General features: G+C 37.3%; 1 protein-coding gene and 1 long non-coding RNA gene across 3 annotated transcripts in view; both read right to left on the bottom strand.

Annotated features, from left to right (window-relative positions):
• Positions 1-22: 22 nt before the first annotated feature.
• On the bottom strand, positions 23-12,252 carry LOC132597373 (uncharacterized). Of its 2 annotated transcripts, XR_009564138.1 has the most exons (4): positions 8,213-12,252; positions 6,526-6,658; positions 1,404-1,661; positions 23-944 (listed from the first exon to the last, which is right to left on the bottom strand). It is a non-coding gene; the product is annotated as an uncharacterized lncRNA (long non-coding RNA). The 2 variants fall into 2 exon arrangements; XR_009564137.1 differs by having other exon boundaries at positions 23-1,661.
• A 114-nt stretch (positions 12,253-12,366) lies between these two features.
• The window catches only part of NAF1 (nuclear assembly factor 1 ribonucleoprotein), a 38,760-nt gene continuing 24,692 nt past the window's right edge, over positions 12,367-26,434 (bottom strand). Inside the window, exons 5-8 of the mRNA XM_030865718.2 lie at positions 25,953-26,113; positions 22,960-23,011; positions 19,665-19,767; positions 12,367-13,264 (exon numbers count right to left, since the gene is read on the bottom strand). Coding sequence (XP_030721578.1) covers positions 12,807-13,264; positions 19,665-19,767; positions 22,960-23,011; positions 25,953-26,113 — 774 coding nt within the window. The 3' untranslated portion in view covers positions 12,367-12,806. The remainder of the gene's footprint in view (positions 13,265-19,664; positions 19,768-22,959; positions 23,012-25,952; positions 26,114-26,434) is intronic.

Genomic DNA, 26,434 nt, shown 5'->3' with positions numbered 1-26,434 from the left:
AGGAAGGGGAAGATTGGGTAAGGGTATTGAAGGAGGGGAAGAAATAGATGAAGATACTTAGATAATAGCACATTGTTTATTTCCCAGTAGCTGTTTATTCAAACTCATTATCGAATAGCTTACTCTGTCTCTTTTGAAACTTCCTAACTTAGCACTTGGAAAGCATCTCTTATTTCCCCATTCTCAGTTAATAAAATCCTTTACAATTTCCTAAAAGAGAAAATAATATTCAAATGTTGAGCACTGAATTCAATATGAGAAAATCAGTCATACTTTAATATAATAATTGTTAAAAGTTACACTAATCTGCATTTTTTTTCATTTAGTCAAAGCTTTCCTCCTTCATATTAGTTGATGAATCAACGAATCTTTATAATTAAGGCAACAGATAAGGCATTTTGCTTATATTTTCCTTTGTTATGTTTCACACTAGTAATAATAAGAAGGAATATGAGATTTTAAAGTGTAATAAGTGTTCTTAAAATGTATTTAATTAAAATAATAGGCAAAAATATACTCTTTGAATTATTCCTTCATTCATTCATTCAACAAACATTCCCTGTGGATACCACATGCTTGAGGAAACACGTGCGTCTAAAGGAGCTGGGGCCCAGTGACCAACCTGCTCGTGTTTGGAGCTCCTTCCTTCTCAGGAGAGAGCCTCGCAAGTGGAGGGCTTTGTGTCTTTCCCTTGGGTTACAGCTCCTTAATGAAATTAGGCTCATGCAGAGGAAACAGTTCCCCATTTCCTCCTTTTTCTCCCCAAATCATCACTACATGTTGACAATAACTTCTTTAGAACTCTCCATCTGTACCTCTCACATTCCAAGGTATTTCTGCTGGGGCAGAAACCAGCTCTTCATTAAAACAGCTCCATGGGACAAGGTTTCGGTGTTGTCCTTTCATCTTCTTTTTGCCCATGTAGAGACTTGACCTTGCAAGGGCTGAGAGAAGACAGCTAGAGGAAATCACTTCTTTCAAATACAATTCAAGAACATGTCCTTCTTCTCCCTCCATTACCTCCTACCCTCATATGCCCCATCCCAATATAAAAGTCACAATTTACGCCATAAATGAAGTGCTTAAAATAATTTCATACTTAAAAAGCTTATACGCCCTGCCCCTGGCTAGATTACTCTAAAATGTTGGCCTACAATTGTTACTTATTCATTCTGGGAAAGGAGAAAAAGAAGTTGAAAGTATTCACTCTGTATTCATTAAAATTCCTTTATTTCTGCCGTCTAAAACATTTCAATTTGTCTAGGAAGAAAAAAATCCTCTTATTGTGAGGCTAATGTTTGTTTACAGTATTTTCCTGTGAGTGAGTGAAGAAGGGAAGTAACATTTAGGGACCCAGAGAAAGAACACAGGTGTAACGAGGGGACGATGACATAATGACCCACCTCACAGAGCTGAGAAAAACCTGCCACAGCTTGCTCTGTGACAACAGCGAGATCCACTGTTAGAAGGAGACAGCTTCTCCATGGGGAGTGGAAACCTGACATCAGTTGACACAGAAAGCTGTTGGCCGGGATCACTCACACACGTGATCTGTTTAGAAGTCACTGCCAGCCTCCGTGAGTGAGTGGTAGGCTCTTAACTGTAACAGGAACTTGCACGGTGAGTGCAAGTTTGGACTCTTCTTTCCCTCCTCTGGGAACCTAAGGTCAAGGAAAAGTGGTGTAGATGTGTCTCAACACACTCCTGCAGATTTCAAGCTGAATTTTAGTTTTGCTTTTGGTTTTTTTTCTTTTTTAAAAAAATTATTTTATTGAAGTATAGTTGATTTACAACATTGCGTTAATTTCTGCTGTACAGCACAGTGACTCAGTTATATATATACATACACACACATTCTTTTTCATATTCTTTTCCATTATGGTTTATCACAGGATACTGAATATAGTTCCGTGTGCTATACAGTAGGACCCTGTTGTTCATCCATTCTATATATAATAGTTTGCACCTGCAAATCCCAAACTCCTCATTCATCTCTCGCTTACCCTCCCCACCTCTGCCTTGGCAACCACAGTCTGTTCTCTCTGCCTGTGAGTCTGTTTCTGTTTAATAGACAAGTTCCTTTGTGTCATATTCTGGAGATGACCATACTAAGTGAAGTAAGTCAGAAGCAGAAAAGCACATACCATATGATATCACATATATGTGTTTTTTTCTCTTTTTGTTTCCATCAAGTTAAACTCTAGCATGGGTATTTTTGAACCCACCGCTGATGAGCTCTAACCACTTTATAACACAGATATTTATATTTGTGGTCCCAGGGATCAGGAACCATAATCTCTGATTTAGTTGTATTTAGAAAATGGATTAAAGGCCTGGATGAAAACTGAGAGAGCTGCCTGAGTTTGCTTCTCCCTTTTACAATAACTATAATAACTAATTAAGCCCAGGAATTACTCTTCAAAGGCTCCTCAGAAAATACTTTATCTAAGTGGATCTGGCAAAAATCTCTCCTTTCTGGATGTGACTCTAGACATTGCATATCTACCCTTTGCTGCTTTTCCCAGTGACAGGGGTAGGATATATTCTTCTAGATCAAAAGCTGAAAGACTGACAGGCTCCGGACGCACAGGCTCAGCGGCCACGGCTCACGGACCGGGGCACGAACCTGTGTCCCCTGCATCGGCAGGCGGACTCTCAACCACTGCGCCACCAGGGAAGCCCAAAAGACTGATCTGATGTTAAACAAATAGATGAGTATCCTTGTCAGCAGCTCTATGCAGGAGGCCCCTTGGTCTTGTCACTAACCTTAAACCAGGCACCCCATGCTCTACTCATTCCAGCCCTAGCACACCTTTCAAATCTTTTGATCACCCAATACCTTGCCTAAACTGTTGGTTCTTTCCATGGATCAAAGAAGTAGAAATGAAGAATAAGTAATTAACAGATCTCTTCCCTAGCTTCCCCTTCAGTAATCTCATGAACAAGCTGTGTGAACAAGAGATCATCTAAAGAAATATCGCAAGGAGTCGACAAGCCTGCACACAGTGAGGGATGGTGAGGACGCTGACCCCCATCTCAATGATTAACTGAAATGACTTCCCTGTTCCCCCTTAAAAGCTTTCATGGCCAAGCAGAACCTTCAGAGATGGTTACTGCGGACACTGAGTCCACCTTCTCCCCAGATGGCCAGTATTCTGATTAAAAGCAACTTTCCTTTCTACCAACATTTCTCTCTCTCTCGTATTGATTTTCGAGAGGCCAGCAGCTGGACCTGAGTTTGGTAACATCCTACTCAATGGAGGCAGGAATGATTATTGGTGGAAAGGGAGGGAGAAGAGTTAATCCCTTTGGTCTTGTCATCAACCCATGTGGAGTATTTAAATCCAGAGAGCTACTCCTAGCAAACTGGGAAGTAGGTTACTTCTCTACTTTAACCACCACCCTCCCATCCCCATCCCTGATCATAAAGTAAAATATACAGTCCTTATTGATTTTCCATTTGCTTTGTTTTGCAGCAGGTATCTGAGGCTTGAGCAACTGCAAGGACGGAGTTGTCACCACTGAGAGAGCAGACACTTCTGGTGGAGCAACTGTGGAGTGAGAGCTTAGAACTGAGTGGTGGACATGTTGAGGTATGGATTAGTCATCGGAGTGAAACATCAGGTGGTCTGTGGAGTTCCATCTCTGAGCAAAGTCTGGGGTAGAGATGAGTGTAATTGGAAAACAGAAGTGCACCAAGCACAGAACCCTGTGATCGTGCTCCCTAAGAGGCAGAGCAAAGAGCAAACCAGGAAAGGAGACTGACAGCAATGCCCCTCACGGCACATCTCCAGGGACCTGGGCATATTTTTGTTTAAGTAAATAGTGCCACTTAGACCTGTGGCTGGTCTGAGAAAGTGTGACCAGTGAGGTAGAAAAGCAAGAGAGCTTGACATCCTAGAAGCCAAGCGGAAAAAGTTTCAAAGAGTAGAAAAGTATCAGCCTTCATGAAAATAGTGAAGTATGACGAAGGCTGAGACCAGACCATCGTAGCTGGCATTGTAGGACGCACGGAATGACTGTGACAAGAGTGGTTCTCACCCATTAGTGGGAGCAAAATCCTGATTAGAATAAAGAGAGTTGGTAGAAGAGGAATTGGGGACTGGGATAATAGATCACTTTTAAAGTCATTTTTTTGCCAAAGAGAGCAGAGAAACAGGGCAGTAACTGGTGAATGGGCCAAAAGAATTATTTTTTTTCTAATTATAGGATGGGACAAATAATGGAAATTTTTCCAACAAGGAAAGATTGGTGATGTCAGGGGAGAGGAGAGAATTGCTAGAGTGATGTCTTTGAGTAAGCAAAAACAGTACACGAATGAAGTGATTGCTTTAAATAAGAGCTCTACCTAGAAGAGGCAGTCATAGGACTTTGGAACAGAAGCAGATTGGTATACGGACATGGCGATATGAATCTGGATCCTTTATGAGGTGTCACAGAATGAGTTCTGGAAGCAAAATTAAGCTGGAGTTTGGAATGCTGAATACTAGGGATCAACACTTACGAAGGGAGAGGGAGGAAATGGGATTGTTTGGAAGAAAATTTCAAAGTACAGTTCATGCCTGGCAAAGCCTTAAACCAACTCCGAAGACAGATTTGGATTTGTCCCTGGTGTCTTTATGCTGCTGCCACCCTCCTCTCTCTAAACTGACATTGGATTTGGGTTCCTCTGAAGGGTCTATGCTTGGGCTCTTGCTAGGAGCTGATTTCAGGCATATATCTGACAGCTCTCCCAACAGCTGGGGTAATGGCGTTTTTCTTGAAGGGGTGATACACCTCTATGTCCAACAAATAGAATCCTTTCCATTTTCTCAGAGCAAAGAGGCAGGCAAAATACCCAGGAGAGGAAGGATAGTGAAATAGCAGGTGGGGGAAGTGGAGGGCTTGGAGATAGAGGAGAGGCATGAAATTGTCACCTAGGTGGAGACTGGTGAACAGTCTAGCGAAATATGGTGCATTTCCAGGCAGCCCTAAGGGTGCATTTTTTGGGGAAGTGCTGAGGAATTTCAAGTGATCCAGACAGCATGGTGGTTTGGTTTTCTCCACTCATGTTCAAGTATAAATGTGCAACTGCAGGAACAGAATGAGAAACAGGAAGAATTTTTCTTTTTAATCAGAGTATAATTGCTTTACAATGTTGTGTTAGTTTCTGCTGTAGAACAAAATGAATCAGCTATACGTATACATATATCCCCATATTCCCTCCCTCTTGCGTCTCCTTCCCACCCCCCATCCCACCCTTCTAGGTCATCACAGAGCACCAAACTGAGCTCCCTGTGCTCTACGGCATGTTCCCACTAGCTACCTATTTTACACATGGTAGTGTATATATGTCAATGCTACTCTCTCAGTTCGTCCCACCCTCTCCTTCCCACCCCACCTCCGCCACGTCCACATGTCTGTTCTCTACGTCTGCATTTCTACTCCTGCTCTGGAAGTAGGTTCATTTGTACCATTTTTCTAGATTCCATATATATGTGCCAATATGCAATATTTGTTTTTCTCTTTCTGACTTACTTCACTCTGTATGACAGACTCTAGGTCCATCCACATCACTACAAGTGACCCAATTTCACTCCTTTTTATGGCTGAGTAATATTCCATTGTATATATGTACCACATCTTCTTTATCCATTCATCTGTTGATGGACCCTTATGTTGCTTCCATGTCCTGGCTATTGTAAATAGTGCTGCAATGAACATTGTGGTACATGACTCTTTTTGAATTATGGTTTTCTCAGGGTTCATGCCCAGTAGTGGGATTGCTGGGTCATATGGTAGCTCTATTTTTAGTTTTTCAAGGAGCCTCCATACTGTTCTCTAAAGTGGCTGTATCAATTTACATTCCCACCAAAGTGCAAGAGGGTTCCCTTTTCTCCACACCCTCTCCAGCATTTATTGTTTGTAGATTTTTTGATGATGGCCATTCTGACTGGTGTGAGGTGATACCTCATTATGGTTTTGATTTGCATCTCTCTAATGATTAGTGATGTTGAGCATCTTTTCACGTGTTTGTTGGCCATCTGTATGTCTTCTTTGGAGAAATGTCTATTTAGGTCTTTAAAGGAAGGGGAATTGAGAAATCAGTTAATAGGGGCCAGATCACTGAGGGACTTGCAGGCCACTTAAGGACCTTGTCTTTTTTCTCTGAGTGGGATGGGAAGCCATACAAGGGTTGTTTATCTTAATCCTTTTGACTTTGAAGAATAATATACACATATGGATTTGCTTAGAACATAAATGTACAGCCTAATAAATTATCACAAAGCAATCACCCATATAACTGTATCTGGGGTGTGGCCAGAACTGTAGAAGGGCCCCCTTTTGCCCTTTCCCAATTATTATTCTTCCTCACTGTTAATGCATTTACTCTCTTGACATTTATAGTTAATTCCTTTCTTGCTATTTTTTTTCATTTTTAATATTTGTGCTATCAAAGTATGTACCCCTAAAAACTAAAGGTCAGGTTAACTGGTTTTTACATTTCTTTTTTCATCTTTTCATAAATGGAATCAAACAACATACCTTTTTGTGTCTGGCGGTTTTGCTCTACATTGTTTTTGAGGTTCACTCACAGTGTTCATCTGAGGGTCATTCAGTGTTCAGGCAACCACAGGATCAGACATAGGTTTGGTTTTTGGAAATTCCAACCCTGCAGCTAACAGGAGATAGTTTTGTGAAGGGAGTTGGCACTGTCTGTTTATTTCAGGATAATATAGACGTTTTCTTGGTCCTTACCGAGGTTGCAGGATTAGAATTTAAAGCCCTGGGCTCAACTCTTTTTTTCTCCAATCTCTCCAATCAACGTAGAAGAATCACCTAATGCAAAGTCCTTATTCTTTATTTCCACAGTAATGTTTTCTGTCAGCAGCTACTTGATCAGTTAAATCTTTGTCTTCCCTAGACACCAGCTGTTTAGTTACCACATATCATGGACTACTGTCTGTTGCTCTTGTGTACGGGCATTTTTGTCTTTGTAGAATGTTTTTAGACTTTTCAAACTTACCCAGATTTCACTCCTCGTCACAGTATGCCTGGAGAGAGCTTTGTAAAATGGAGACTGACAACTAAATTTGTTAAGGTGAAGATAATTCCCCTTTCTTTTAGTGTAAGAGTGATTTCCTGTTCATGGTCTAAATTATAAATAAACTCCCTATTGGGCAGAAACAATTGGAAGACATTTTCTAAATGTCTAAGACCATTAAATATTTCTTCTCCTCCTGGCTGTAATTATTTGGAAGTTTTGCCTATAAAGCCATTTGAAATCCAACATTGTTTAGGCCAAATTTTTTTAAATTGAATGTATCCACAGATATATTCTTGCAGGTATAAAAATTCTGTAAGACATCAAAGAGGCATTTCTATAGAATGAAATTTTAGTTTCATAATTGTGTCTCCCAACGTGGTCTCTGACTACAGTCTTGGGGATTCACAACTATTTTTTTTTAAGGGTTTGTGCATTATCAAATTTGAAAAAGATTTGTGTTATATGTGCTCCAAAAAAGGGAAAACCTTGAGAGAGACTCTCTTTCCAGCCCCTTTCTTTTTCTCTCTTTAAAAACAGGAGCAAAGCCACGGACCCTCAGTTCTCCTCCTTCCTAGAAAAATGTACATCTCACAGGTTTTTAGTAGGCTCTAGTACACTGCAGGGGGCAGGGCGGTTTGGGGAGGGAGGGAAACCAGGTTAAGAACTACAGAGTCTATACTAAAGAACAGTGGTTTCCTAACCTAATATAACATATTTAACATTACTTCCAGGCCCCAGGATCTTCTAATGAATTGTCTTCTTGGCAAGACCAGGTATGTCTGAGAAATGTGCCCCACCATGAATTTCTTCCAGCTGTTATCTATGACATTGTTTCTAAAATGTGACCTATAGAATAATGGGACAGGGAGATGTTCACTGAAGAAAAATATGTGTAGGAAGTAATGCATTATGGAGTCCATATTTAAGATTGAACCATATGACATTGCCATTTTGTAGGCAATTTCACAGGGGTCAAACGGTATCTGAATGTATTAATAAAGTTAATGCCTACAGTTATTTTTTTCTGCCCTTAAATATTTTTCCACCCATAATTTTGCTAAACAGAAAACTCACGGTGCTGCCAACAAATATACCAGGAATTACAGTTGGTCAAAAAGTAAGCTGGTGTTAAAGAAAATTAATCATTTGCTTTGGATGAATTGGCCACTAGGACAGCTGGCATACCTGGGGCTGACAGTGCCACGTGCTGAGATGGAGTACTGCGTGTGACGCAAGGTCAGGCAGGCATTTGGAGAGCATCCCTCCTGTGTGTCACGGGACAACACGTGAAAGTTTTCAGGAGCTGCCGCAATGGTTGTGCACATCGCAGTGGCTACGGATACTGAGAGCATGTTAGAAGTTCATCTCTACCATCCAAACATTACAGACCACCACCATCTATATATCACATTTTAATAAGGATTCTACGCTAACAGATTTTATTCCTTTGTATTTATTACTGTTTGGGTCATATCTCTTGTTAGAGATAATGTTTATGCTCAATTTAAATAAAAAGCTTTTACCACGTAAGGTCAGTTTGTTCTCTTTGGGGGCTGGTGTAATGCAGTAACTACGAAATAAGCCAATGTAATATTTATTCCCATTTCATCAACCTTATGAATAGAAATAAAAGGTACTGAACAACTAAACTATGCATATCAATCAGGCTTTTTGTACTAGCCTTCAAATATATATATGAAAGTATACATATAATATATATATATAATTATTCATATTTTTTATTGAATATGTGGAAGAAAATTTTTCCTCATTGGCTATTTTCATTATTTCACCATTTGATACACAACTGTGTACCTCATTTCCAGGACACTCAGTAATTGATCGAGTCTAATCCACCAATGATAACAAGTTAGGTACAGAGTACACAGTCAAAGACGAGATGTAATTTCATTGCTGCTAGTAGCTCAAAACAAGTACTTGGGCCTGATAGGTGGTATTAAGAAGGTATTTCCCAACTATAATTTCAGGCACAGTATAGTAATTGTTTCCATGGGATTTTGCGGGGGATGGAACATAATTGCTACATAAATGTAGGAACTGACTAGGTCACAATGTCAAGGAGAGAATGGCTTTTGGAATACTGGCAATTTATCTGCAGTGAAGGACACAAATGTGTACTGTTTTACCCTGAATGTATTAAATCATAAATATAGTGCAGACTGTATTAAATCATAGTGTATCTGCAACGTAACCTGACAATGACTTCTCATAATTATTTTTTTTATTTTCCAGCTTGCATTCTATTAAAAGTATCTAGTTTTAAATAGTTACACCTGAGAGCTTATTATTGGAATCAAACATGCAATGTCAGAACAAAGATTTAATGAACGCAAATTGTGGGAACATACAAAGTAATTCACTCTACGAAACGTTAATCTAGTTTTTAATTCTTTTCTTAAAAAGACCTAGTATTTAGCATACTTATTTTCCCTAGCACACAAATACATAAGTACAAGACTATTTATTCTGATGAGCTTGTGAAGACAGTGTGCTAAGTGTTTTCAGGTACCCCAGCCAAGCAGTGGGGAAGGGCGAGAGGTAAACATGTAACAAATTCTTTCTCTTCCTCTGCTATGTTCCCTGGCCTGGGTCATCATCTGGAGTGGGGAAGGATTGCCTTTTTCCACAATAGAAAAGAAATCAACAACAGACGTTGTGCAAAGTAACTGGTAGAAAGCATTAAGCCAGTTAATTATATTGCCTTAAAATGTTTAAATTCATAATACTGAATGCAAATGCCAATTACTGTTGAAATAGAATATATATGAATGCACAGTATGTCTGAGATTTTCTCCCCAAATCATTAAGAAAAGTTGTCCGTAAAAAATACACTAAGATTTTTCACACCTGGGGATTTTAAATACCACTTCTTTTTTTATCAAGTAGTTTAAAATTATAGTAGATTGGAACTCAGATTCTACTCATTTCTTATTCATCACATGTCTTGAAATTTTAATGTACTTAGTTTCACCAACTCCAAGCAAGGAAAAATAGCACAAAGGGAGTGAGGTGGAGGGCAGGCAGTAACAAATCAGAATGCGGGGGAAGAGAAAGAGGGAAAAGGCAGCACCCTGCAGTCCTCAACGCCCACAAGAGTGGAGACCCCGGCACACGGGCCCCTGCCAGTGCATCCAACTAGTACTGATAATAGGGTCTACTAATCAGCTACACAGCAGAGATGGGTACATTTTAGGATTTAACTTTATGACTTGACCACAAGGCTTTTGAGAAATGTGTTTTGCTAAGTTTTGAAACGGTACCTCCTCTTCTAGGTCTAGGCAACCTCAACCCAGTTCTTTCAATATTTATTTCTAATATTGGACAAGTCATCCAATGACCATGGACCTCACTATCTTTTCCATTAAAGAAAAAAAAGAGAAGAGATACTGACCTTAATAAAATAAATATACTAGCCTAGGCCATAATTTTAATTTCATTTTGCCATATTTACAACTGTAGACATGCAAAAACATTATAGTCAATCATGTGAATGTCAATCTACTTTATTATAGGAAAAGACTTACATAAAGAATTCTCTATTTGAGGTGAGAAACGGTGTGAGAAGAACATTAAGTTTTACCTTTAGATCAGCTAGTAGTTGATCTAGGGCCACATGATTTTAAAAGCAGCACTGCAAGATTAACCTTGGGATGATGAAGACTGTAATATTTCTCTCTTCCAAATGAAAGAGACAACTTGGTTCCTCCTCTTAAACTCCAAAGATGCATACAGCTGAAAAAATACAACTCTGAGAACCAAGTGAGATGGCAAGGATACAATTTAAGTAGCCAGTTTTATTTCCCTCTTCTTCCCTATCAACTCCCCACACCCTCACCACTACCCCAAACAGAACTCCCTTCAGTCCCTGAGTGAAGGGCCGAGAAGCTGGAGTAGATACATCTACCCTGAAATCTACACAGAGTAAATCCTGAGATTCATCACCTGCAGGTACCTGTTAAAAGTGGTTTTCCAGGTCTCATCTCAGGTATACTCAATTTGAATCTGGGGATAAAGTCCAAGAATGTGCACTGTTAACAAACCATCCAAAACTCAAGTGATTTTTGAAGTTTCAAAAGCCTTGAATTAAGTACAGAGAGGAAGGCAAGTTGGATCTAAGTGTTCAAGGTAGCAGCTTAATTGAAACCAGAAATCAAATGGTATGGTTCAGCTCTAAGTTTCTTCAGATATTAAATAACTACTGTCAAATATCTACCGACTACTTTTGGAGATAGGTCTAAAGATTTTCTAAATGCCATGGTGATTATAACAGCTTACTGATTTGCTGTAACTGGATGGCAACATCTCACTCTTCCCATTTTTATAAAAAAGTTTTGGGGTTTTCTTAGTGTTCTTAGATATAATCTCACTTAACTCTTACAATATTCCATCAACCAGAAGACAGCGCCATAATCTATGAAGACAACTCCTAAAGAGAAGCTGCAGTAATGTTTCAAGAAAGAATCATAAAGCACAACATGATACAGCCAAGGTATTACCAGAGCAAGAACCTCTCACCTTATTACCCGGTAACCCTGAAAAGAGTCTCCTCAGCCCACAGGGAGGCGAAGTGGGGTCTCGGTGCAACCAGAGTCCAGGGGCTTGTGATAAATTAGCAGATTACCCCAATGTGCATACAAGTACTATTTTGTAAGAGTGTCAAGGAACGAAAGATTGAAAAACACCAATTTAGTAGAAAGTGCTGGTCTGAGAATCAGAACTAGGTTTAACTCCTTGCCACCTCACTGGCGACCCTGGTGACCTAACTTCCCTGGAGCCCCTAGTCAGGCTGCTCCATACTTATTAAATTAGGACTAGTTCCGGCTATTCCCAAGGCCTCTTCTATCTCTCAAATTCTCTAACTTCCTTACGTTTATGTTTCATGAGTACATGAATCATGTAAAATAATACTCACTGGTCATTTAATTAAAACCTCTAAATTCAGTCTGTCGTTCAATAGATATTTATTAAGTACTTATTCTGTGCCAGGCATCCGAGCATCTGGGAAACAGATATGGAGACACAGTCTCCTAGTGTGGCGGTAAATACATGCTACCGTGAATAATCCTTTTGTCTCTTTACGTGGTTAAATAGTAAAGCCTACTGGATCATGCCCAAATAATGGAAATTTGCATAGATAATGGAAAGCCTGCCTGTGCAAAATAAATAAATATTAACTTTAATTATAGACATGACTGCTGCCAAGACCTAAGGCTTTTCTTCTTTGTACCCTTCACTTGCTTTAAAAAAAAAAAAAAAAAGTTAGGACATTTATGTTTATTAGTAAACGGCATTTACAATGAAAATCAATTTTCAAAGTATAAGTTTATAAAAATAGTTTATTTTAAAGACTCTCAATAGGACTTAACATCTTATTTTCAGATATACCAAAAACATAATCAATATGCTCAGTACGTTTTAATCCATGATGAAAGTTGCTCCAGATCTATTATTATTAGATCTACACATACTGTTTAACTGGGTGGTGTTCAAAGTTTTAATACCACATAATTGGATCCCCCCACCAAGTTTAATGTTAAATTTTCATGAATACAATTGCACAAAGATTACAATATATATCAACTTACAACTGAAGGAACCATTTAGTAATTTACAATGTTTTAAAAATCTAGCTACATAATCTCTTTTAAAAAAATCCTTCCTATATATGTATGTGTGTGTGTGTGCGCGCGCGCACGCGTGTGCACGCATGTGTGTATATATATAAAGTCCACATTTCTCAGGAAATGCATACATCCACCTAATAGTAAGGACCAAAATGAGAAGCATTACTATCTCCAGAAGAGGAGGGGGGAGGCAGAGGTGGGGGGGGCGGAGGTGGGGGGAGGGAGTACGGTAGGGGAATTAACGGGTGAGGTGCCACAGCAGGGGCAGCCCAGCCCATGTTTGCAGATGCAGGTGGTGGGGGTGGTGGAGGGGGAGGGAGTGAGAAGTTATGCATGTCAAACCCGGGAGGAGGGAAGGGATACTGTGGCATCATAGGGCCATCCTGTCTCTGGGGTGGAAATCCTGAAGTCTCCTGAGGTACCATGTGCTCTGAGTTATAAAACTGCGGAGGTGGGGGCCTGCCAGGACAAGACCGAGGATATCTGCCCCGGGAAAACCCTCGTGTAAATTCTCTGCTGTGATATCCTTTTGAAGGCTCTGAAGCAGAGCTATGAACATTCCAATTCTGATGTACTTCTGCAAAATCTTCACCTTTGGGGAAAAAAAGCATAAAAACAAAATTAAAATTAACTTTAATACATCAAAAAACACTGTTTAGGGGCTTCCCTGGTGGCGCAGTGGTTGAGAATCTGCCTGCTAATGCAGGGGACATGGGTTCGAGCCCTGGTCTGGGAAGATCCCACATGCCGCGGAACCACAACTACTGAGCCTGTGCATCTGGAGCCTGTGAGCCACAACTACTGAGCCTGTGCATCTGGAGCCTGTGCTCCACAACAAGAGAGGCCGCGAGAGTGAAGAGGCCCGCGCACCGCGATGAAGAGTGACCCCCGCTTGCCACAACTAGAGAAAGCCCTCGCACAGAAACGAAGACCCAACACAGCCAAAAATAAAATATAAAAATAAATAAATTAAACAGATAAATAAATAAAAGAATAACGTTAGAGGCTTCTATGCCCCTAGTAAAAAAAAAAACCACTGCTTAAAATTTCAATAATGTCTTCTTTAACTTCCAGTATACCTTACAGTAATTACAATTTTATAAGGCTTAAAATTATCAATTTTAAATGAATCCAAAAGGCCAGAGATCAGGTAAGGGAAAGCAAGACAAAACTTTGAGACAATAACCAGTTGATTTCAATCAAACATCACAGAGAAAACTGGACAGGAACCTCACTCACATTCTCAAAGGCTGAGTAAGGGGCCTGGCTAGCTCTCCCAACCAGGGTGGTCAGAAGAGGCTGAGCAGGGAGCCAGTTTCCAGCCTCCCCTCAAAGACAGTGGAGACCTCATGGGGAACCTGGACTTGCATCTCCACCAGCAGTAACACAGTGTTCCTCCACTTCCTGTACTTAGGGTGGGGTCAGAGAAAACCTAGGAGAGTCAGGACTTTCATCAGTGCCCAGCATAACAAGGCCATCCCCCATGGTGTCAGGAGCAGTAACGAGGCACTCTTACCTCCACCAGACACAAGAGGAGGCATGCCCGTGTGCAGCAGTAATGATTCACCCCCGGCTTCAGATGTCAACAGAAGTTATAAAGAAAAGCTTAACTCCTATCCCCACCTGGTAGTAACAGTAATAAAGCAACTTCCCTCCTTTCCCCGCCAGAACAGTTTTAAAAACAAAGACAGCATAATAACTAATATGTCCACGTTTCAATTAAAAACCACTCGTCATACCTAGAACCACAAAGATTTGAAACTCAATGAAAAAGGAAAACTAAGTGAGGCCAACATCAAGAAGACAAAGATGTTAGAATTATCAGAGAAATGTTTTTAAGTAGTCATCATAAAAACACTTCAATAAAAAATTAGGAACACACTGAAACAAGTAAAAAATAGAAAGCCTCAGCAAAAAAAAAAAAAAAAAAAAGAAGAAAAATAAATTTCAGAACTGAAAATTTAATAATCAAAATTAAAAACTGAAGGGAGGGCTCAACAGTAGAACGAAGGGACAGAAGAAAGAAGATAGAACAACGAAAAGTATCTAGTCTGAAAAGAAGAAAGGAAATAAACTGGGCAAACAATGAACAGAGAGCTTCAGGGATCTGTGGGACTGTAACAAAATAACTAATATTTACATCTTCAGAATCCTAGAAGGAAAGGAGAAGAAAAATGAGGGAGAAGATATACTTCAAGAAATAATGACTGAACACTTCTCAAATATGGCATAAGACATAAACCCACAGATTCAAAAAGCGAAACAGATTTCAGTCAGGATAAACCCAAAGAAGTCTACACCAAGAAACATCACAAACTTTTAAAAACTAAAAACAAAGAAAAAACATGAAAGCAGAGGAAGAGAGAAATGATGCAGATGTCTCTTCAAAAACCATGGAGGCCAGAAAGAAGTGGCACAACATTTTTCAAGTGCTGAAAGAAAACTGGCAATCTAGAATTCTATACTCAGTGAAAATATCCTAAGGAAAAAGGGAAATCAAAGACTTTCTCAGACGAAGAAAAGCTACGAATTTATCTCCAGCAGACCTACCCTAATAGAATGACTAAAGCAAGTTCTCTAAACCGAAACAATAAAAGAAAAGACTGTTAAGACATCCAGAAGGAAAGAAGAACACAGTAAGCAAAAACAGGAGTAAATACAGTAGAATTTCCTTCTGTGACTGAGTCTTCTAAATTATGTTTGATGGCTGGAACAAAAATTATAACCGCTAATGTGATTCTTATTGTATACATAGGAAACATTAAAGCAATTTATATTATTAACAAGGGAAAATAAAGGGACGTATAGAGAGGCAAGGTTTCTACACTGCACTCAAACTGGTAAAACGACAACAGCAGATTGTGATAACTTATGTATATAAAATTTAAGACCTAAAGTAACCATTGAAAGAAAACCACACTAACTGATACAATCCACACCACAGATAAATGCAAATGGAATTCTAAAAAATGTTACAGTAACCACAAGCAGGCAGAAAAAAGACAACAGAGAAATAAAAACTAGAGAGAATACAGAAAAACACAGATTTAAAGCCCAAACATATCAATAATTACATTAAATATAAATGGTCTAAATATACCAATTAAAACACAGAAGTTGGCAGAGTGGATTAAAAAACATAACTACAATCTACAAGAAACATTTCAGATGATCCAGTCATGTTGAAAGTAAAAGGATGGAACAAGCTATAATATGCAAACATTAATCAAAAGAAAGAAGGATTAGCTACATTAATATCAGATAAAACAGGTTTCAGAGCAAAGACTGGGACATTTTATAATGATAAAGGGGTTATCTACCAAGAAAATATAGTAATCCTAAATGTGCATGCCCCAACCACATGCTCTCTCTCAACAACTGACAAAACAGTTATACAGAAAATCACTAAGGCTAGAGAAAATTTCAATACCACCATCAACTAACAAGATCTAATTGACATTTATAGAACACTCCACCACACAACAGCAAAATACACATTACTTTCAACTGCCCCAAATCATATTCCTAGATAGACCATATTCCATAAAACTTTTTTTAAAATGTAGAATTGAAATCATACAGATTGCGTTCTCAACCCACAATGGAATCAAAAATAGAAATCAATAACAGAAAAATCTCCAAACAGTTGGAAACTAAATAATACTCTTCTTAATAATCCATTGGTCAAAGAGGATGTCTCAAGGTAAATAAAAACAAACAAAGGAACATTAAGCTAAATCACAATAAATAAAACACACCACTATCTGTGGAACAAGTTTAAGCAGTGAAGTCTTAAATAAATAATATAAGCTCCCACCTCAAGAACCTAGAAAAACCAGAACAAAATAAACCCAAAGCAAGCAGCAGAAAGTTAATGATAAAGAGCTGAAAGAATGAAACTGCAAACAGAAAAACAATAAAGAAAATTAAATGACATAAAGAACTGGCTCTGTGAAAAAGCAACATAATTGGCTATCCTCTAAGCAAAACTGACAAAGAAATAGAAGACACAAATGATCGATATCAGGAAAGACATCAAAAGGATGTTAAGGCAATATTGTAAACAACTCTACACAAATTACTTGACAAATTAGATGAAATGGACCAATTCCTTGAAAAACACAACCTACTATAATCTATCGAATGTGAAAAAGGTATCACTATTAAGGAAATTGAACTTGTAATTAAAAGTCTCCCAAAAAAAGATAACTCCAGGCTGAGGTGATTCACTGGAGACTTTTTACCGAACATTTAAACAATTAATACCAAATCTACAAAATGTTTTCAAGAAAATAATAAAAAAAAAATTCCCAGGTCATTTTATGAGGCTAGTTGGAAGCTTCTGCTGACATCAAAACCACATAAAAAAAATGAGAGGGACAGAGAGAGAGAGAGAGAGAGAGAGAGAAAGAAAGAGAGAAAGAAAGGGGGGGAGAGAGAGAGAAAGAAAAAGAAAGAAAGAAAAAGAAAAGAAAAGAAAGGAAGGAAGGAAGGAAGGAAGGAAGGAAGGAAGGAAGAAAGAGAAAGAAAGACCAATATTCCTCATGAATATAAACATAAAAATCCTTATCAAAATATGAGCAAAATTCAACAACATATACAAACAATTATACACCACAGTTTATTCCCATGACGCTCATTCAATATTCTAAAACCAATGTAATCTACTTTACTAACAAGGTAATGAAAAAGTCATGTGATCTTATCAATCAATGCAGAAAAACAATTGTCAGAATTTAAAATTCTGACAAAATTCATGATTCCTGAAAAAAACCTCAGGGAAAACAGAACTACACAGAAACTTCCTCAACTTGATAAAGGACATCTACAGTACCCCTACACCTAACATTTTACTTAATGGTGGAAGACTGAATGTTTTCTTCTATGACCAGGAACAAAACATATTTACTCAATATAGTGCCAGAAGTTATAGCTAGCAATGGTGAGAAAGAGAGCTAAATATGCATACAGACTGGGGGGGGGGGGCATTGTTCTTAACTGCCATTGACATAATTGTCTATATTGAAAATCTCAAGGGAGAAACTCCTAGAACTAGTGAGTTCAGCAAGCTCACAATACACAAGCTAAACATAGAAACAGTAATTGTATTTCTGTATTCTAGAAATGAACATGAATTAAAAATGCAACACCATTTACAATGATTCCCCCAAAATGAAATACTCAGGTGTATATCTGACAAAAAAATGTACAGGACTCGCATTCTGAAAACTACATAATGCTGGTGAAAGAAATTAAAGATCTAAATTAATGGTGATGTATATATACCATGTTTGTGGAATGGAAGACTCAATACAGTTAAGATGTCAATTCTCTCCAAACCAACATACAGGTTTAACCCAATTCCTATCAAAATCCTGGCAAGACTTTCTGTCAATATAGGGAAGTTTATTCTAAAATTCATATGGAAAGGCGAAGGAACTAAAATAGCTAAAATAATCTTGAAAACTTTCATAAAAAAAAGAGAGAGAGAAAATCTTTGGGAGGTAGGTCTAGGAAAGAAATTCTCAGACTCTATAAAAGCAAAGCAGATAAACTGGGCTTCATCAAAATAAAAAATTTTTGTTCTGCAAAAGATCCTTTTATGAGGATGAAAACACAAGCTATAGACTGGAAGAAATTATGTACAAACTTTCATAACTCAAGAGTAAAACACAGACATACAATTAGAAAATGGGCAAAAGACATGAACAAATACATCATTGAAGAGATACACAGATAGCGAATGAGCTCATGGAAAGCTGTTCAATATCATTAGCCATTAGGAAAATGCAAGTTAAAAATCACAATTACATATCATTACATACCTATCAGAATGGCTAAAATAAAAAATAATGACAATACCAAATGCTAGTGAGAATGCAGACAAACTGGGCCACTCACACACTGGTGATAGGAACGTAAAGTGGTAAAGCCACACGAAAAACAGTATGGCAGTTTCGCAAGAAACTAAACATGCAACTACAGTGGACCCTTCAAATAACATGTGTTTGAGCTGCACAGGTCCACTTATAAGCAGATTTTTCTCAATAAATACATACTATACTATCCAGGGTTGGCTGAATCCACAGATGCATAACTGTGGATACAGAGAACCAACTGTAAGTTATACACGGATTTTCAACTACATTGGGCTGTGTGTGTGTCAGTGCCCCTGACCCCAAAGTTGTCCACTTGCAACTGTATCATATAACCCAACTGTACCCTTGGACATTTATCCCAGAGATATGTGAAAATTTGTGTTCACATAAAAATCTGTGCACGAACATATAAAGCAGCTTTCTTCATAAAACCCCAAACTGTTAACAATCCAAATGTCTTTCAATGGATGCATGGTTAAACTACCTGTGGTATATTCACACCACAGAATACTACCCTGGAATGAAAAGAAACTTGATACATACAACAATCTAGATGATTTCCAGAAAATGGTGCTCAGTGACAAAACCCAATCATTAATTTATATAACCATCCTTGACAGGACAAAATATATCACAGAAATGGCACAAAGATCAGTGGCTGTCAGGAGCTGAGGAAGAGGCAGTAGGAGGGAAGTGGATGTGGATATAAAAAGGCAACATGAAGACTTTCTTCTGTGATTGCATTATGTCAATAGGAAATAAAACACCTTGACTTTAGCTTAAGCACCATATCATTTAATTCTAAAAATGGAAGCAAACAGCTTTCTTAAAAAAAAAAAAAAAGTACTGATGAGTACAAATGATTCTCCCAAGGCTTAGTTTGTCTTTTACCCCCAGGAGCCATTTTTACATCCATGAGCCTGAAAAACCACCAATAAATATCCCCTGTGACTCTCCCACCACATCGCATGCTGTGTGTAATGCCTCCAATGCTAGCCAGATGCCAGAGCGTAAAGAGAAGACCCCCAGATGTTTCCCTCAGTTTTATTACTGAGGAACTTATATAGATGTAAATGAAGATGAAAAAATGACTATATATTACATTTAACTCACCTGGTTCATTAAATTCAGATCTGAATTTTTTCCGGCCTTGAATCTGAGATTTTTTTCTCTGTTTGGCTTCTTTTTCCTTTTCATCATCACTGAAATCTAAGGCCTTCCACAGAAAAATAGATTTACGTCACATGCATTTACCAATTCAATGGTATATATTTAAGTGACCCTGACAGAAAAGTTACCCTTTTCAATACTTAATATTTACCAGTAATATTCAAATCAGATATGATAGAAAAATAAAATATTTTTTGATAAATGCCTAATGACTCTAACACAGAAGATGAGTACTGAAGATTTTTTTTATATTGTTTTGTTTTGAATTCCTAGAAAGTTTCAGATAGGTAACTTTAAAATGCTGATCTTAAACACCCTTCAGATATGGGCATTCCCTAGCTAGAAATCTGACTTCCAGCTTAGAGTCACGATTCATCATAGTGCCAGGTGCCAAACAATTCGAAAGACAGGAGTAGTTAGGAATAAGCAAATACATAAATTATCAGATCTAATATAAAAATGGAAGTGAATGTTATACCCTTCATTTATTCAAAAATTTACACACACCCATTATATGCCAGGCACTGTTTTAAACACTTTATAGGGATTATTTTAATAATACAATGTGAGGTATAGCAAGGGATATAAATAAATAATAAGGCAAAGTAAGGGTGGGGAAAATCACTAGGATGCCCTTTGGATAGGACCGTAGGAAAAGGCTTTGATAAGCAGATACATGAATGACCCAACTTCCAAGAAGAAATCATCTTAAATTACAAGAGGGAAAATTCAGATGTTACTAAGAATTGGGATCCACTGTTACAACCTACCAAAAACCAAGACCTATTAGCTATGTATAACTTCTATGATTTCTTGGAATTCAGGTATTTTACTATTCTATTAATTTCAGAAAATAATTACTATGTTTCGTTAAAAAAAATACAAAAGCAGGGTCACTGTGTATACATGTGTTCCCTAATTAAAAGGAAGAAATAAAATACATATGAAAGTTTCTGGATGGGATTTTCAGTATGGTCTTGCTGAAATACATTCTAGATTGAATCTTCCATGAACCAAGAGTTGATATGCCTTAGAATCTATAATCAAATTCAAAAACATCAACTAATTTTAGTACCCTGAAACACATGATCTTCTATTACTGATCTTTAATGTGCTAAAAGTTTTAAGCTCATGTTAAATTTGGTATTGAGCCAGGCACTCGAAAGTACTGAGATCAGATGGAAGACACTGCTTTCTCTGAAACGGTTCAAATGAGAAAACAGATAAATAAGCCAATAAACAAGTGCTATGACAGTGCTCTGGGATTATGGGGTAAAAGAAAGAGGAAAGAGGGCAAGGAAGACTTGATACGGAAGACCCAGGATGAATCTCTGATGATGAGTCAGCAATGAACAAGGAGAAGGAAGCTTTTGGTGGGTGGGGGATACGTGCAAAGGCACCGTATATTAGAGAAGTACAAATGGTTCTCTAAGGCAAAGCGAAACAGCAAACTTTGAGACGATGAAATTGGAGAAGTTAATAAAGACCCTTATGGGGCCAGTTTAAACAACTGGACATGATCCTAAAAAGCAGGAGGACACCATTGTAAAGCAATGATACTCTAATAAAGATGTTAAGAAAAAAAAAAAGCAGGAGGGATGTATTAAAGGATCTTAACTGGCAATAGTTTATTTTAGAGCGACTACTTTGGCAATATTTTGCTACCACCTCACAAAATCAGAGAAAAATTCACATTTTTCTTATTAATTTAAAATTAATTTAAATTTGCATTCAGTGAACACATTTATTCAACTCAAATTATGTATTCATGTTAGAAATGGATGTGGAGATGAATAAGATGTATTCACTATTATGCTCCTTTATCCCAGTTCAGTATTTCCTATTTTCAGGGCATGATTTTTTTTTTAAGTTTAAACCCCACAAATTCCAAATTCTAGTCTACGATTAAGACCAGGCAATAATCCTATATGACAAAATCTGATCATTATAAAATTAGAATCTCAGAGTTTCTCATATTACGGAAATAGAGACATCCAGTTGACTACTTGGAAAAAACAATTCCCACGAACTATGTTGTGATTTAATTTTAAAATTAACCCAATCAAATCAATTTTATAAACTATTAACAATTCCATAATTAACAACTTTAATGCTTAGGTCTAAAACAACAGGGATGTATTAGAATATATGGATTTCACAAGAAATATGTTTCAAGACCTTTGTGAATCCCCAAATACTTTTAAGATGTCCTGAACATAACTAAGAACATTAAGTGAATCTTCAGGGTCTTAGTGGAAATCACATGTACACATGACACAAATCAGAAAACATAATCCCATGGCAGTGTGGATACTAAACTAGGACTGCTCACTGGTTACGTGACTATGTAAGTGGGCACTCCCTGACCGATGCTTCAGCAAAATCAGAAATTAACATAGACCATGAACCTTCAGCACTGTTTGAGAACATCTAAAATGACCAAAATTAAATCTGCAATACCAAGAATTTACAAAACTGAGAAACTTCATCAGAACTACTGAGCACATTTAAAAACTCCCACTTACAATAATTACAATTTTTCTTTTATATTGTATAAATTCACACTATTTTAATAAATGTATACATTCACTGCTGTAATTTTCATATTTTAATAACTTGAAGACTATATATATCAAGCTACTTTGAGACATAAAAATAGTCTTGCTGGCATGGATTTAAGAAAGAAATACAAGAACACTCTTTTTAGGGAGGTAATTATACTGTAAAAAATGGAGAAGTAGGTAAGACTGTAATGATTCTGTACCTCCAAAAGAAAGGCAGCTTATTAAAAGCACCATCAATAAATGTGATGGTGTATAATCACGTCCCACATGGTGAACTTACTAAAGAAAAACAATTTTTTTTAATAGTGACAATTCTGCCTTTGCAAGGCCTCAACGGAATTGATAAAAATAGGACATTTTAAGGAAAATGATAAGGTGATAATTATTAAAATGTGACTGAAAATTTTTTTTCCTGAAGTGATCGCAAACGCTGGGCGGTATAAAAACCATCTGGGACAGGGGAGAGCACATAGGCTGGCAAAAGGCAGTGTAACTGGTGAGCAGCCTTGAGGACCTCCTTCAGGATTTATAAGATTGGATTTACAAGACTGATGGATTTATAAGATTGAGTCCTACCTTCCTCTCTCAAATACTGTGTAAAATGATGGATTTATAAGATGATTGAGTCCTACCTTCCTCTCTCAAATACTGTGTAAAAAGACTTATACGTGTACCTCTGGTGGTGGTTCTTGATCATTCTTCCATGATGCATCTGATCCCCTATCCCTAGGGGGGAAAAACAAAGGTCAAAGGGTCAAGGTACTTACTAAGATTTTGTTAAGTGCTTATAACCTAATAGTATGGAAAATAATAAAGTAGAAGACCTAAGCTCAATCTTAATTTGCAATATATATGAAAATAAGAGCAAAGAATAAAGGCTCATTTTTGCGTTCTTTACCTCATTTAAGAAGATGTGGGAAAGGCACACGTAATTATTAGGAGCAGGGAATCAGAATGAGAAGCCGAGGCTGTGTTGTGCAGGGCAAAGTGGTTCTGCAGTTCCTAAGTAGCTCCAGATGCTCTGACTTTGACCGACAGTTTCATGATACCTGAGCTCAGCTCATAAACTTCCTTCAATAGATGCTTAACCAATACCACAAGGTCAAAATGCTGTTCCAGGTGCCAAGGACACAAAAATGAATACGAGGCATTCCCTTGTCTAAGACTTCACAGGTTCAACAACAGAGATCACAACATGAAATTCTTCTTCCTCGATTTACCTGAGGAATATCAGTGATCCTCCCTGAGTAACCAAGGCTTGCTCTAAGACTGACTCTCAAGGACGAGAGGGTGAGACAAAGGGCATCTAGTCTGGGAAGGAGGAGGAGCTTCGGAGACCCCAAAGGACAGTATCATCACAAGCATTAACTACTTTTGGTGGAAAGTTTTACACTCTATGACCAACAAAAGCACGAACATCTATTATAAGTACAATTATAATTTCTGAAACCTCATTTTAAATCTTATCTGGTTAATCTTCTTGATTTCAGAGTTTGACAATATTTGTTATTCAATTACATTAAAATATTACAAGGTATTAGGAGTAGATTTTGTCCTCCCTGCTTGAAACCAAATCTCAAAAATAAATGGAAGATTCTCAGGAATTAATTCATTAAAATCATTAATCCATTAATCCACAATCCATTAAAATCAATTTACAGATGTCTGTGGGCTGGCACGACATGAAATCATTAAGTTTGCTCTAAAATTTTAATTCAGAATTTTGACATTATATACGATGTATACCAATGATTTTTCTGCTTTTAATTATCATCTTACACCCATGCATTTATCATAGCTCCAGGACTCCTTTTTGTATGGATACCATCTGATGGCCTGCGGTGCCCTTAGTGTGGAATCTTAAAGATGTAAATGGTAAAAGCTCCCCAAGTAGGGTATCACCACAGAAAATCAAAATCTACTATAGAAAAGGTCAAGCAACATTTCAAACAGCATCTTTAACAAAAGACTAAGTTCATGGGAAGCTAAGATTAAAATAGCCTCACTAGAAGAAGGTAAGCTGGAGAGAAGCTGAACTTCTCCACCTCAAAGGCAAAGGAGTCCCCACGGCTGACACAAAAAACGCAGCCTAGAACAGAAGTCTTTGTCAGGCTGGGTTTCTGCAGGGTGGGCTCAATTTCCCAATTCTTTAGTTTCTTGCTCTTTCTTTCTAGGACAAAATTCTTGTTCTTGCAAATCAGTACAAACACTGCTTCTAAATCTATCTAAAAACATCTTCAGAAAATATTTTCAACCTATCTATTTTTAGCTAAAATATTTTATCTGTTAAAAGCTAAATATATGGCACATCCAGAGCAACAGCCTAATATTCAAACAGAATGAAATGCTAATTATTTAAGGCATGATTTTAAAACATACTAAAACCTCTATGACTTTGTTGTCTATTTAATTCACCTTTCTTGTCAACATTTAGAAAAACTAACCTTATGCAACCTGAAGAACACCTTAAGTTCCTTCAGATAATCGTGTGGATTCTTAAACATGAGTTTAATCAATTATCAGGAATAAAATGTTCATCTCATTTCAGAGATTATTTCCCATAACTGAAACTCAGACTGGATTTAATATGTAGGTGGTAGAGAGGCCTTCTCGTGGCCTGCAGCTGGGACTGGCACCAGGGTTTGACAAGCACCAGGGTTACTACTCACTGTTAGCTCCTGCAAAAACCACACCCCTAATGCTTCACCTGTATTTCAAGTTTCCAACTGAAAGACAGGTAGATTTCAAAGGGACTTCTGTGACAAACTGAGTGCAAAGTCTTTTCAGATTTAAGATCTACTCTCTGCCAATCCCTTGAGGTCTTTTCTTCTGCCCCTAACTGGGCAATATTTTTATTGGCTCATATTCATTACATCTTTCCAAAGCATTTAACTTATGTTTATAGAAAAAGCTATTCTACTTGAATTCATATGTCACTGGTTTGTGCAAAAATTAATTATGTAATTACAATAAAAAAACCTAACTGATATAAACAGCTCTACAGCTAACACCTGGCAACACAATTTACACCTGGCAAATATACAGCTCATCGGTGGGAACAGAAATATTATCAGACACATGCCACAGGCATCATATAGCATATTTCATATAGCATCCAGACAGAAGGGAGACCACTGGTTTGCTGGTGAAGTCAACCTTGTTAACCATGGCTTGATACACAACACACATTTTAGTTCTCTCTTCTATTAAGTTTACAATTTATAAGCAACCTGAAATTTACTCATTTGCTTTTTTCTTCTTGAGAATTATAGTTTCATTAAATAGTGACGCCTATGAATGTAATCCAAAGAAATTTTTATTTAAAATGGAAAAGGTTTTTTTTAAAAAATTATAATACTAATGGTAAAGTAGCATATATATGAAAGGAGGTATATAATGGAAAAAATAATGAATTAAAATTGACAAAAGTATATAGCCCAAACATGCTCTTACTAGTTGATCATGTCATTTTGGGCAAAAGATACAAATGATCTCGACCTATAAAATCTGATAACAACTGTAGCTTTCAGAGATGTTACCAGGAAGACAAATGAACTCTTTGTTAGATAGATACCATTTTAACTACAAGAAACTACATCACTGAGAATTACTCCTAAAACATAAATATTAGATAAGCAAAGAAATAGCATGCCAATAACGTACTTACTGTTTAAGTTTTTCTGTGAATATATACTGGGTGAAGTCTTTCATTGATGGAGCAAAATACATAGTGTCCTTTATTTTAATACTGTTATTCTCAACGTGCTCTGAAGAATTAAACCGTAACACATAAAATGGATGCGCAACAGGTCCAAATATCTCAAATATCTATGAAAGAGAAGACACATAAAGTTCTCCTTTAACTGCAAAATAAAGAAACCCGATAAATATTTTCAAAGGTAATTGCTGTCAATATAAAACCAATAAAAGTTTAAGTCATTTCTGCGTACTCATAAAGCCTTCACATTTTGATCATAAATGCATTAGCTTATTCCAGATTTCCTTTCTATGAATCTAAAATAACTGTGACAAGTTTGTTCCTTGCTAAATTTAAATCATTTTGGTGGTACCAATTACCAACTAGACGCAAATAAATTGTTTTTGTTATTGCTCATTTAAGTTATAAGATACAAACAAAAGAATTACGGT

Source organism: Globicephala melas, chromosome 5, assembly GCF_963455315.2.
Source record: "Globicephala melas chromosome 5, mGloMel1.2, whole genome shotgun sequence".
NCBI classification, from domain to species: Eukaryota; Metazoa; Chordata; class Mammalia; order Artiodactyla; family Delphinidae; genus Globicephala; species Globicephala melas.
Note: the sequence above shows the minus strand (reverse complement) of the source record. Positions and strands in the feature narration are given on the sequence as shown.